Source organism: Bison bison, unplaced genomic scaffold (assembly GCF_000754665.1).
Source record: "Bison bison bison isolate TAMUID 2011002044 unplaced genomic scaffold, Bison_UMD1.0 scf7180017864063, whole genome shotgun sequence".
NCBI lineage: Eukaryota > Metazoa > Chordata > Mammalia > Artiodactyla > Bovidae > Bison > Bison bison.
The window spans coordinates 14,792,391-14,805,150 of NW_011494635.1; the positions used below are offsets into that span (position 1 = coordinate 14,792,391).

General features: G+C 51.2%; 1 protein-coding gene across 1 annotated transcript in view; it reads right to left on the reverse strand.

Annotated features, from left to right (window-relative positions):
* Positions 1-8,052: 8,052 nt before the first annotated feature.
* Positions 8,053-12,760, reverse strand: part of SIRPA (signal-regulatory protein alpha) — a gene marked incomplete at its 5' end in the record, with an annotated part of 24,159 nt that continues 19,451 nt past the window's right edge. The window contains one exon of the mRNA XM_010836638.1: positions 8,053-10,586. Within this exon, the coding sequence (XP_010834940.1) occupies positions 10,332-10,586 (255 nt within the window). The remainder of the gene's footprint in view (positions 10,587-12,760) is intronic.

Genomic DNA, 12,760 nt, shown 5'->3' on the forward strand with positions numbered 1-12,760 from the left:
GCCTGAAAGCCTTGTTCCATTTTTTGGAGCCAATGCCACATGGGGTCTCCCCAGGGCTTGGGTGTTTGGTTCAAGGTCATTGTCCTGTGGGGTCCCAGGGCTTCCATCTGTTGCCGCTGTGCTGGAATGCGACTCCCGGGCAGCCCAGCCAGGGGACCACGCACAGCGATCATTCTTGACATAGCTGAGCTCTGGGCACAAGGTGCTAAGAGCAGGGCAGGCGATTTCAAAGGGCCTTTGCTGCATCTTTCTTGAAAGACGAGACTCTAAAACTTGTCCTGCTTCAGCAGAACACACAGCTTGGAAAGGACGTCATATCAGGGGCAGGCGGCCCAGGCTTGGTGCCTGCTGGGCAGCACGGCCTCCGCACAAGTGGGTGAGGGAGTGTTCTGGGCGGCTCCCAGTGTGGATTGCGTGTGTGGGTTCCTGCGCCTCCCCCCTAAAGCCTCAAATTCACATCTATTTTTGGGATATTTGCTGACACCCCATTGTCTCCTCCCCTTCCCCCAAAGGTCTGGGATCTTGTCGGTTGCTCTCTGTGTGTCCACAGAAAATGCTGAGTAAATACTCCTCAAATGAATGGATTGCCCCTTCTGCCAGTTTCATCATGTTAGAAGGCCTTGGAATTTAATCCTGCTTTTGGGACGAGTTGGGTAACTTTGAACTTTGTTTTCAAGGCTGAAAGTCTCTGGAGTCAGGCTGCCTGGGTTTGAACCCAGACTCTGCTTCTTACTAGCCATGTCAACTTAGGAAAGTTTCTGAACTACTCCGTGCCTCAGTTTCCTCCTCTGGGAAGTGGGACCCTTGCAGTGCCTTCGTCACAGATTGGCATGAAGATAAATGGCTCAGCACATGGCAAGTGCTTACAAGGTGGCCAGGCACAGAGTAAGGTCTAGATAAATATTAACTCATATTCTTTTATTATTATTATTAAATCAACTTTATTAAAGAGTAACTTTCAAACAATAAAATGCACTCGTCTTAAGAATATGGTTAGATGAGTTCTGATAGATATGTACACCCATGGAAGCACCACCTCAATCGAAGGACAGTCCCACCTCCACATATGTTCCCTCTGTCCTTCGGTCAAGGCCCTCCTCTCCCCCGGCGCACTGGTCTGCTCTCTGTCTCCATAGCTCAGTTTGAAGGTTCTGGAACTTTAGATAAATGGACTCTTATACCATGTGCGGGAGCCCCGGGTTCCTTCTTCTCAACATGTTTTTGTCCATGTTGTTGTGAGTATCGGTAGTTTGCTCCTCTTTACTGTTCTAACTCATGCTATTGCCAGTGATTTCCTCAGTCTCGGTTTCCTCTTCTGGGAAATGAGGTTAATAATTTCCACCTCATAGAATGTGGTGAAGGAGAAACGAGACCCTGAGTGGTGCAGCCGCATCCCCGATCCCCAGACGGAGGACCCTGCATCCTGGGCCCAACCAAGCTCTCCCATCGCCGCCCCCTGGTCCCCAGAGAGGGGCCCTTCCAACTTCACAGGAAGCCTGGAGCCCGAAGGGTTGACGGGGGAGGACCTTCTGAATAGATGCACAGCTGCGAGATGACGGCCATGTTTATAAAGCAGATTGTTATTTTTTAATTCTTTGCCTTGTGTCCTTTCCCCTACTTCTCTCTTTTAAGGATAATTAAAATGCAAGCTGGCACTCCCTGCGAGGAGACAGCTGAAGATTTAATTGCCCCAAGAAAAATTTTCCAGTGAAAGGTCTTGCGGTAATGGCAGCTCCCGGCCTGGCCGCCTGAGCGCTTTCGCATTGCGCACATAATATTAGCGGTAATGCCTTCATCTGCATGTGCACAGGGTCCATTTACTGGCACGGAAGAGCTGGGGCAGAACGGAGCCGACGGCCTCAGTCAGGCCACCGCCTGCTCACCATTAAACTCTCACCCGGCCTCACTCTGGAGACAGGTCTGTGTCCCAGATCCACGCAGCCGGCTGCTGCACCAGCTGACCCTGCCCTGAGCGGGCCTGCGGGGCAGGAGGCCCGGGCGCCTGGGAACGGCCCCTTCCACCACGAGGGTTTGCCCTGTTGTCCTTGAAGTGCGGCCAGGAGGACACGTCTGCTGAGTGGCCGAGCCCTGCCAGCTCTCCAAGCCGGGCCATTTGCCAGCTGTGCCTGGGTCATGCGATTTCAGGGGAGAGAACCATCTTGCAATCTCTCATTCTGTTCTCTTAGTGCGGCCCCAGTTTCCCCAGATGAGGCATCAAAGGCTCAGAGAACGGTCACGGGCTCCTTGTCCGTTGGGAAGCGTGTATCAATTTTTAAAAAAGTGATTACTCTGAACCCAGGATCACGATGAAAGGCAGAGAGACTCAGTAGGGAAAGTCAGACGGACTGGGGTTTGAGTCCTAGTTCCAAACCTACCAGTGGGTGCAGGTTTCAGCTCTCTTATGATGCCGTGATGTCTCCAACTTCTGGGTCTTTGTGCACTCTCTTCTTTCCCTAACCTTCTTCCCTGTCTCTTCCTTCCTTCCTCCTTTCCAGGCCTCCATCCCCCCGACCCTTCTACTCACTCATCTAATAAATATTTATTGGGTGCACCCTGTGGACTGAGTGCAGGAGTTACATTAGTAAGCAAAGGTGACAGCCCCTTGCCCTGAGGCGGCTCCCAGGGCAGTGGAGGAGGGTGTTAGGCCATCACAAGGTCAGTATATACTACAAACTGTGACCAGGGCTGCAAAGGAGAAGCTGTGGACAGGATTGTTACTGTGGTGTCAACAAAGGAACCCAAGCCCTCTTTGGTTTAGAGGACTAGCAGGAAAGATCCCGCAAGTGCTCCTGGCAAGAGAACAGCATGTGCAAAGGCCCCGTGGTCCCGCCAGCAACTGTCAGGTGATTGGTGTTGCCAGAGCAGGGCGAGATGGGGGGAGTAACACTGGGCCAGCCCACACAGGGAAGGCGTAGCCTTACCCAGTGCCTCCACACCCTCTTCCTCTGGCTCATTCTTACTCATCCTTTAGGGCTCAGCTCAGGAATTTCCCCTCCAGAAAGCTTCTCTGCTCTGTGCAGGCTGAGAGGCCTATGACTTTCTGCTATAGGACAAAGTGTCCAAAACTTAGAAATGAGGCAAATAAGGTGGCGTTTCCTTTCATTACTGTTGTTTAAAAGACCCACTAAAGGATTAATTAATTCTGTGGGAAGTACACCCGAGTTTAACTTTGTCATTCTGTATTTGCATCATGTTTTATCATTTCCTGAAATTGCAAGTTGACATCCTCTTGTTCTAGTGGTGCTCCAGCAGTGTTGGGATTGCTACCAGTGCTCTGGCTCCCTCACACCCCAGGAGCTCACAAGGGTGTGGCTATCGTCTGTCAACATTTTATCCTCAGAATTTTGCACAGGGCCAGCTTCACAGCAGGAGCCTGAGAAATAATTATTGGCTGAATGAGCAATCTTGGCCTTATCTCTTCACGTCTCTGGGCCTCAGTTTTCTTATCTGTTAAATGGACATCATAGCATCCATCTTCAGAAGTAAAAGTTCAGTGAAATACAGACTTCAGTTCCCTGTGATCCTGTGGGCTTCAGTGCCCCTTGTCCCAGGGCTGGATTCCAGAGATAGGAAATGAAGATCTGGTGTGGGGAGCTCAGGCTGGGGGGACACTTAGTCACTGGACGAAGGAAGGGTGACTCTCTGTGGGGCCAGGGCAGCCAAAGGCAGCTCCACCTGGTATTTGGTGGGATAGGGACACCAGCCTGGCTGGAGAGTCAAGTCTGGGCTGGGGAAGAGCAGAAAGTGTCCTTAAATAGACCAGGTGGGGTATAAGGAAGAGACGCTGGAAACCAGGCTGGCGTGTTGGATTCCCCAAAGTTGGTAAGAGGGGGACATCCTATGCTGAGGGAGGGAGGGACTTGATAAAATCATTTCAGCCAGGAGAGGAGAGCCACCATCATTGAGTTCCTCTGAGAATCTGACCTTGGTGTGTGCGTGTGTGTGTGTGTGTTAGTGTGTGTGAGATTGTGTGCATGAATCTGTATATGTGGTGTGTGAGCGTAGAGGTGTGAATGTGTGTGTGGGTATGAATCTGTGTGAAGGTATATGTAAATACGTGAGTGTGGGTGTGAGAGAGTGTGAATGTGTGTGTGGACTGCTGTCTGTGCCACAGGGTTGCAAAGGGCTGATCTATTCTCTATTTAACCTTCACAAGAGTCCCCTGGGCTTTCCAGGTGGCTCAGTGGGTAAAGAACCTGCCTGCAATGCAGGAGACATCAAAGATGTGGGCTCAATTCCTGGGTCAGGAAGATCCCCTGGAGGAGGGCATGGCAACCTACTCCAGTATTCTTGCCTGGAGAATCCCATGGACAGAGGAGTCTGGAGGGCTACAATCCATAGGTTGCAAAGAGTCGGACATTACTGAAGCAACTGAGCACAGCACATCACAGAACCCCCTGAAGTGAAGACTACCACCCCCTGCCCCATTTCACAGGTGACCAAATGGAGGCTCAGAGGTGAAGCCTTTTGTCTAGGGTCAGGGTAAGGGCTCTGAGCAACTGTCTCGACACCCCTGGGTGGAGAGAGGAGGGGTGTGGGCACAGGGTGATAGGGGGGTAATTAAGGGAGTCTCACTAGACCAAGTGATGATAAATGGTTTATCACTGTTTCCTGTGCTTATTTTGGTTGTGTCTGCTCAGACGATCAGTGGTGTCCGACTCTGTGACTCCATGGCCTGGAGCCTGCCAGACTCCTCTGATCATGGGATTTCCCAGCCAAGAATACTGGAGTGAGTTACTGTTTCCTTCTCCAGAGGATCTTCCGACCCAGGGATCGAACGTGCGTTTCCTGTGTCTCCTGCATTGGTAGGTGGATTCTTTACCACAGAGCCACCTGGGAAGCCCTGCTCTTTTGGTCACCTGGATGTTATTTTTCAAAGGAATCTAGCAATGCTCTCTAAGTTCTCACCTGGGCAAGGCCCAGGGCTGGGCTCCTGGACCAAAGATAAAGAACTGATACTATCTTAAGAAAGTGTCAGGTTGGGGCAGGCATCAACTTGGGGGTGGGGTTGAATCCCCCCGGGCAGTAGTCTCTTTCTGAGGTGTAACTTGTTTGTAGAGAAATGCAGACCTTGAGTGTGTACTTGGATTTTCACATTTGCAAGCCCCCATGTAACCACCATTTGGGTGGGGAAACAGCTTCCTGTCACCCCAGAGGGCCCTTAGCCTCCTCCCCTCCACTGCTTCCTCCAAGGGTAGCCCTCCACTGACCTCTGTCACCAAGCTTTTGCCTGTTTCTGAACATCTGGGCCCCATATCTTTTTGGAAAACACTTTAAATTTCATAATCCTGTATTCAGAAAACAAATCCAGCCCCTAATCAAACACAGTGTAATGGTTAAGGGAGCCAAAGCAGGGACCTCAGTGGTGACAGGCTGAACCCTGGGGAGGCCTGAAGTTGCCTGGGCTGGCTGTTGACCAGGCAGGAGAGCGAGACCACCCTGGCATTTTGTGGGTAAGACCACATGGTGTTTCCTGGCTCCCAGTAGAGCCCAGTGCACCCCATCATTGTCTGTGGCCCCCACTGTCTCACCAGCACCCCCCAGCCCCCAACATGCCTGTCTGGTGCCCACCCATACCCACAGCAGCACCACTGCCCAGGCAGATGTTGGCCCTTGAACAAAACTCCTAATCTCTCTGCTAAATGGGGGATAAATCATAGGACCTACCTTAAAGCTTTGTTAAGAGGACAGATGAACTGATATTAAATAAGTTAATATTTGTACAGAGTTTAGGAGACTTTCTAACATGCAGTAAGGGCTTATGTTAAAACTAAATAAAATAAAGAAATCTGGATTGAATCTTGGCTGGTGGGAACATGCTGGAAGACGCAGGGTTTTTTTTACTGTTGAGCATTAGAATCTTGAGAGTGAAGTGAAAGTCGCTCAGTCGTGGCAGACTCTTTGTGACCCCATGGACTATACAGTCCATGGAATTCTCCAGGCCAGAGATAGCCAGTCCTTCTCCAGGGGATCTTCCCAGCCCAGGGATTGAACCCAGGTCGCCTGCATTGCAGACAGATTCTTTACCAGCTGAGTCACCAGGGAAGCCCAGAATCTTGAGAAGGAGCAGAGATTTTCCTGATTATAATGTAAAGTGGGCAGGGGCTGCAGAAGTCAAGGCCAATGGGTCCTCCTGGGTGGGGCAGGGTGGGGGTGTTATCGCTCTCCTTTGCTCAAGGAATGCAGAGGAGATGCCTGATAAATGCCGAATGCTGGCAGGAGGGAGAGGGTCACTTGGCTCCCATCAACTAGAGGTTGCTCACCAACCTAAGCCCCAGAGATCTGGGCTGTGGAGAAGCAAGGCCCAGGTGCTGCGTGAATTCTATCCCCACTTCTCCTTGCCTGGACATGCAGTCCTCCACCCCCAACTTCCCAGAGAACAAAGACATTTCCCCACCCACTGGGCCTGGATTCCTGCCTGGAACACCTCATCCCAGGAACGCACACATGTTTCACAGGTTGGGGCTGAGGAAGGGGAGCTGAATTCTCTGTCACCTGCCAAGGTCCTGGCCTGTGAGGCAAGCGACCTCTCCGAACCCTGCAGGAAGTTCGTTGCCTCCTGTGTGACCACATGGACCAGGCCAAGGTCTCAGGACTGATCCTCGGTGGGCTTGTGGATCCAAGTACAAGTCCAAACTCCACTGAAGATTCATTGTGTGAGATTGGCCAGGTCATGGGTACTTCTGAGCCTCAACTTTCTCTCTCTGCAAAATGGGCACACAGCTGCCACTGCTATTGGACAATTAGGAGAATTAAACGTGATGGGGAAGAGCCAGACTTCTAGTGCTCTGCTGTGGGGCATTAGGAAAAGGACTTCACTTTTTTGTGCCTTGGTTTACTCATCTGTAACATAGGGATAAAAAGAGTTCCTACCTCACATGATGGTTGGGAGATTAAATGAGTTAATAATTACAAAGCACTGGCATATTACTTACCATAGCAGGTATTGGCTTTTATAATTGCTAATAATTTTGCATAGTCAGTGCTAATATGTAATGTGATGCTATTAACTCAGTGGCTAGAAGTTGGTCTCTGAAGCTGGCAGCTGGAGTTTGAGTCTCAGCAACGTCACTTATTAGCTGTGTGACCCTGTATCAGTTACATCACCTCTCTGTGCCTTGTCTATAAAATGAGGTCAGTACTATTATTTACTTGGACTTGTGAGGTATGAAAGGGTTAATCAATGTACAGTGCCAATACACAGTAAGCATTGACTATAAATGTTATGTTGACATCATTATATAATTGTCATTCATATTGTTAATATTCTTATGGAGGGTACATCAACATTTATTGAGCACCTACTAGCACTAGACATGAATTATCCGGCGGGGATAGTCTAGGACAAGCATTAGCTCCTCATTTGGTAGAAGAGGAAAGTGGGGCCCCAAGAGGGTGACCCATTTGTCCAAAATCCTACAGGTAGTGAGGGCAACCAGTCCCCTCTGTGCAGTGTTTAGGGCAGAAAGGAAAGAACCAATGCTCAGCGAAGGCCTGTTATGTGCCAACCCTTTAATGCCCACACTAACCCTGGAAGGGTATTACTGTCCCTATTGTGCTGATGCCTGCCCTGAGTCTCAGCGAGGTGAGTGGTTTGTTCTCAGAGCTACAAAGTGGCAGATCTGGGATTCAAACTTGGTTTTCTGTTGGAATTTCGCTCAAGCGGGTGTTTTGGGCTTTCTTACACTGACTCCCTATGAACCAAGGGAAACAAAGTCTTTGTGTCTATAAAACCCAAGTGTGCATGTGTGCTTGCTCAGTCATATCTGACTCTGCGACCCCATGGACTGTAGCCTGCCAGACTCCTCTGTCCATGGAATTCTCCAGGCAAGAATACTGGAGTGGGTTGCCATTTCCTTCTCCAGGGGATCTTCCCACCCCAGGGGTAGAACCTGTGTCTCCTGCATTGGCAGGCGGATTCTTTACCGCTGAGCCACCTGGAAAGCCCCAGAGAGAGGCCCAAACGCTGAGGCTGCTTCCAAGCCCAGGGGCCCAGGCGATCTTCTCCCAAGCTCATGTGGACAGGACAAACTCACAGAGACAAGGATACTCAACATCCAAAGGGGCTGTTGTTACCCAGAAATCTTTATTACAAAAATATTTTGCAAGCCAAAAAGTTTAAGTTGCAACTATATACAAAATGGGGCCTGTTTCCTTCCCCACAGTCTGAAAATAAACTCCCAAAACCATGCTCCTTCCGTACTGTTGTTTGGACCGTTTCCTTTTCCTGGGGTTCGATACACAAGGTATGGGAATCTCCAGGCTGCCAGGCTAAGTCTAAACTACATGACTTCCTTGGCCTCATTCCTTACTCCTCTTCCAAAATTCAAAATAAAATTAAAGTGGCACCAAGAAAACATTCTTTTAAAATTCTGTATGTGCTTGTGTGTGCTCACACACGTGTGCTCTCTCTGGGTAAAAGAGAGGGAGACCAGGGTTTACAAGCCAACCTTATGGAATTTGGAAGTAGCTCGAGCCAGGTGGCTGGGACACTGAGCTCCCAGATGCCACAACTCGGCTCATGGGGCCAAAGCTGCTCACATGGCCTGTTGGCTCAGCCAGTTCCTGGATGCCATCATGTAATACAAATCACTGTTCCCCAGAGAGGCAGGTCTGTGCTGGCCTCCCAGGGTTCCACCTGGAGGACCTGCTGATGGGCAGGATGGCTCAGCTTCTGGCTCTGACAGCCTGTGCCAGGACTCCCTTGGGCATCCAATGGCTGGACCCAGGGGGCAGTGAAGATTAGCATCTCAGCTCTGAGAGTGGATCAGTTACATGGGAAAACTGAATAAACAGGGCTTATGACACCTGCTTGCCCTGGGCCCAGCTAGGCTGCCACACTGAATTGGAAGGGCCAGGGTTCTGAGGGTAATGGGGTCAGAGCCTCTGCCCAACCTCTTGAGACAGAGGGACAGACGGTGGGTCATTCCTGGCTTCACAGATGTCCAGGCCTCCTGGCTGTCTTTGATTTATTCCAGTTTGATCCAAATAGGGTTTGGGAACATAAATGAAAGATTCTGTCTTCAGAGAGCTGGAATGACAGGGGATGGGGCGGGGGGTACAGCCAGGCACAGCTTCCTACCCTGCATGGCCCTAAAGTGCTTGTGAGAGATGGAGGGGAGGGACAGCGTCTTTCCTCCCCCCTCTTTACAGGTAAGCATACTGAGGCATGAGGTCTCAACCAGACCTTGTGGAGAAGGAGGCAGCCTGGAGAAATAGGGGCAGGTTCAGACTTACCACACTGGGGGCTCAGGAAGCAGAAGAACCAGCCATGTGGAGGGAAGGCTAAGTGTCTCCATGGAGCAGCCAACCTGGAACCGTCTGCCCCACCCTCAGGGCTCTGGGACCGGGAGGAACTCAGTTTCTGCCATGAGTGATTCTCTCCTGGACAACTGACCGTTCAGCCCCAGACTGTGCAAGACCAACCACGCACATCAACACATGACAAAGAGCCAAGATAACGCTGTTGTTGTTTTAAGAAAAAAAAAAAAAAAAACAGAACAAAACACCACAGATCAAATTTTCTAACACCTCAGTTTCAAGATTGCACATTTCACATTTCTCAATAATTTACAGGCGTCCACAGCGAGATGTTGTGAGTTAGTGCTTGCTGAAGGAAGCGAACTCAGGTCTGGAAAGGAGAGGTGGGGCCACATGGAGCGTCATAGTCAAGATGACGGGTCCTCTAGGTCTCGAGGGCTGCGAGGAGAAAGGGTGTTTCTGTCCCTCAGTCCTTGGTGGTGGAGGAGTTCCTCAGAGGGTCCTCTCCTCCCCAGGGCTTGTGGCCGGTCACTCCAGGGCGGGGAAGGCCAGAACTGCTGGCAGCCACTGCACCAGGTCTCAGGAGGCGGGTCTAGCTTCCCCATGGACAGGCAGTTCAATCTAAAGGGGATAGCTTTCCCCAAAGCCCCAGCTGGTAGTTTTGGGGGGAGGAGGAGGTATGTTTTCTCCCTCCTCACTCTGGAAGATCAAGCCACGGAGCGTCAAGGAGGCAATCAGAGGTCTCTAAGACCATGACCAAGACCCACAGTTGATGGACAGAGGCTTGAGAGTTCTCGCACCCACAGTGGCTCTGGCCAGTTCCAGGCCAGCTCCCCGCCTGGTTTGGCAACACCAGCCTCCATGTGTGGCCACGTTGGAGGGTCATGGCTACCCTGGAAATGCTGGTGAGCCAACTGGGTTGAGGAGACAAGAGCTACCCTCACTCCTGGGTCCCAGGGCCTCTGCCACCCTAGCCCCCCAGGAACTGGGCTGGTTGTCCTCACCACGGCTGCTCCGTGTGGGACAGGAAGGCTCATGGGGACAGACCCTAGAGATGACCACGGCCCTGTTCACTTCCTCTGGACCTGGACACTGGCATACTCTGAGTAGGATGGCTCAGGCTTGGGGGCCGGTTGCTTGGGGGTCCGGTTGAGGTGGACCATGTCCAGGTCAGCATAGGTGAGGGTGTCCTCAGACACAGGTGGTGGGCGGGCCTGAATGCTGGCATACTCCGTGTGGTTGTTCGGTTCATTGGCCTTGGGGGTTGATTTCTTCCCCTTGGGCAGGTTCAGGTCTGCATATGTGATGTCATTGTTGTCTTGGATCTAAATGAGATAGAGAGAAGGTCATTCTGGAGCCCCTGCCAGTCACCACTGGGATCAAGTCCGGATGCTCTGTCTCCTCTTGGCCTCCACTAGCTCAGCCTTAATTCATGTCCCCTCTTCTCCAGCCGAGGTCACCTGTCTCCAGCCTTGCCCTTCCAATCAGCCTCCTCATATAGCCTGAAGGCTCTTCCTAAACGTCAGTGTGGTCACTTCATAGCCCTGCCTCAATGTCACCCCTCCTGCAGTTCTTGCTTGCCTTTCCTGATGCGCTTTCCTCTGCTGAGAAAGTCCAGCCCCCTTTCTCCTTGTGATGAAGCCCAACGCACCCTGTCAATTTCATCCTAAGACCTTCCGCTCAGCTGGGTCCAGGACCGTGACTCTGCACTTCCCTCTGTGCTTCTCCATCACAGCACCCACCCTTAGCTAGGACCGCCTGTGCCTGTCCAGGGGTGTGCATAGATGCTGATCCCCAGTGGCTGGGGACATTCATTTATTTACTCATTTATTAAACAAGTATTCACTAGGCATTTGTTATGATGCAAAAATCAAGGCTGGCACAGAAAAAAACAATCAATGTTAAATGAATAAATGAATGAGTGGTAGATGAATAAATGGATGGCAACTCTTCCAGCCCCACTCTAGCTGAGGCTGGGGACTGGGGAAGAGAGGATGGGAGTTTGTGAGAATGAGGGCAGCAGTTAACAGGAGGCAAAGGTTTTGTAGGCAGAAGTCGGAGTGTGAATCCGGGTTCTGTTCTCTCTGGAGGAGGGACTGGGCAGTTCACTTAGCCTCTCTGGGCCTTGGCTTCCCCATCTTTAAAGTAGGTCTAATAATAGTATCTGTTGCCATGGTCACTGGGAGGATCCGATGAGCTGGTCTCAGGACAGAGCCTGGCTCGTGCCGGGTGCGTGGATGTGCGGCACATGTCAGCAATCCACCACCTGGCAAACCTGAGCTGCTCCTATGTGCCTGTCTTATCACTCACAACTGCCATCTTGAAATTACCCATCATGAAAGATACTTCGCTTCTTTGTGCCTAGCAACTTAACTGTGGAAGTGGAGGGGAATGACCAACACCCATGATCCCAGCTGACACACAACAATAACCTCAGACCCTGACGGCTCTCACGTGGATCACCTGATTTAGGTGCTATCACAACCCTGCTTGGTAAGACATATTTATCCCACTTTATGGTGAAGAACCTTATAGCCAGGGAGGTGAAATAATGGGGTCAAAGTCATACAGCTAGAAAAGAGTCGAGGTCTGCTGGCCTCTAAAGCTGTGGTCCGACCACATGGCCCCTGTCCTCAACCCTGCATGCTTGCTCACTTCTCTCTGGGAAACCCATGCCAGCATTAAGGGCTGGGAGTCCTAGTTACAGGGCTGCGAGCTCACAAGAGCCCTGCTCACTGCCCAGGGCTTGGCACATAGTAGGTCCTCAGTAAGTCCCGACTGACTGTAAATTCTGTACAGGATTCAGTGACCAGCTCTTTCCACCATCATTCTTTCCCTGGAAAATTCCAGAAAGAACTTTGACTTTTAAAGTGCCAGAAAGTAAAATGACTGGGGAAAAAGCCTTCCTGACCCATGATTGGAAATTGTCTTGTATTTCTAATCATTGCCTGAGCTGGTGGGGGAGGGGAGGTTGGCATCGAGTCGGGAGAGTTCTGGCCTACAAACACTGTGCATTTTGCCAGCCTGGCTCTCTTCAACAAATTACAGCTACAGCGATGACAACTGCCAGGGAAATGTCAAGGACAGCTGGCTTTTCTCATTCCAGGTTCAGGGCTGGGCCTGTCTCCTTACAAGATGCTGAGGAACCCTCTGCCTCCCAAGGTCTGATAGCATCAGCCAGTGCAGACAGGGCCAGAGTTCTCAGAAACAGGCCACCAACCATGGTGACTGCCAAGCCTCCTCAATAATGCTGGGGTGGAACTGCCAGCTCCAGGGGCATGTGCCGTTGCACGAGGTGATCAATGACATGGGGCCTTCCCATCAGCAAAGGCAGTGCAGTGCTGTGTTCCCGCACGTGAGAGACACAGGGCTGCAAGGGTGCTCCGGGTAGAGGGGCTGGCCAGGCACAGGCACGGAGGCCGGATGGCGTGAAGAGCACTAAAGCCAACTCCAGCAGCACCATTTACACAGAACACATGGTGTATGGTGCCCTTCCAAG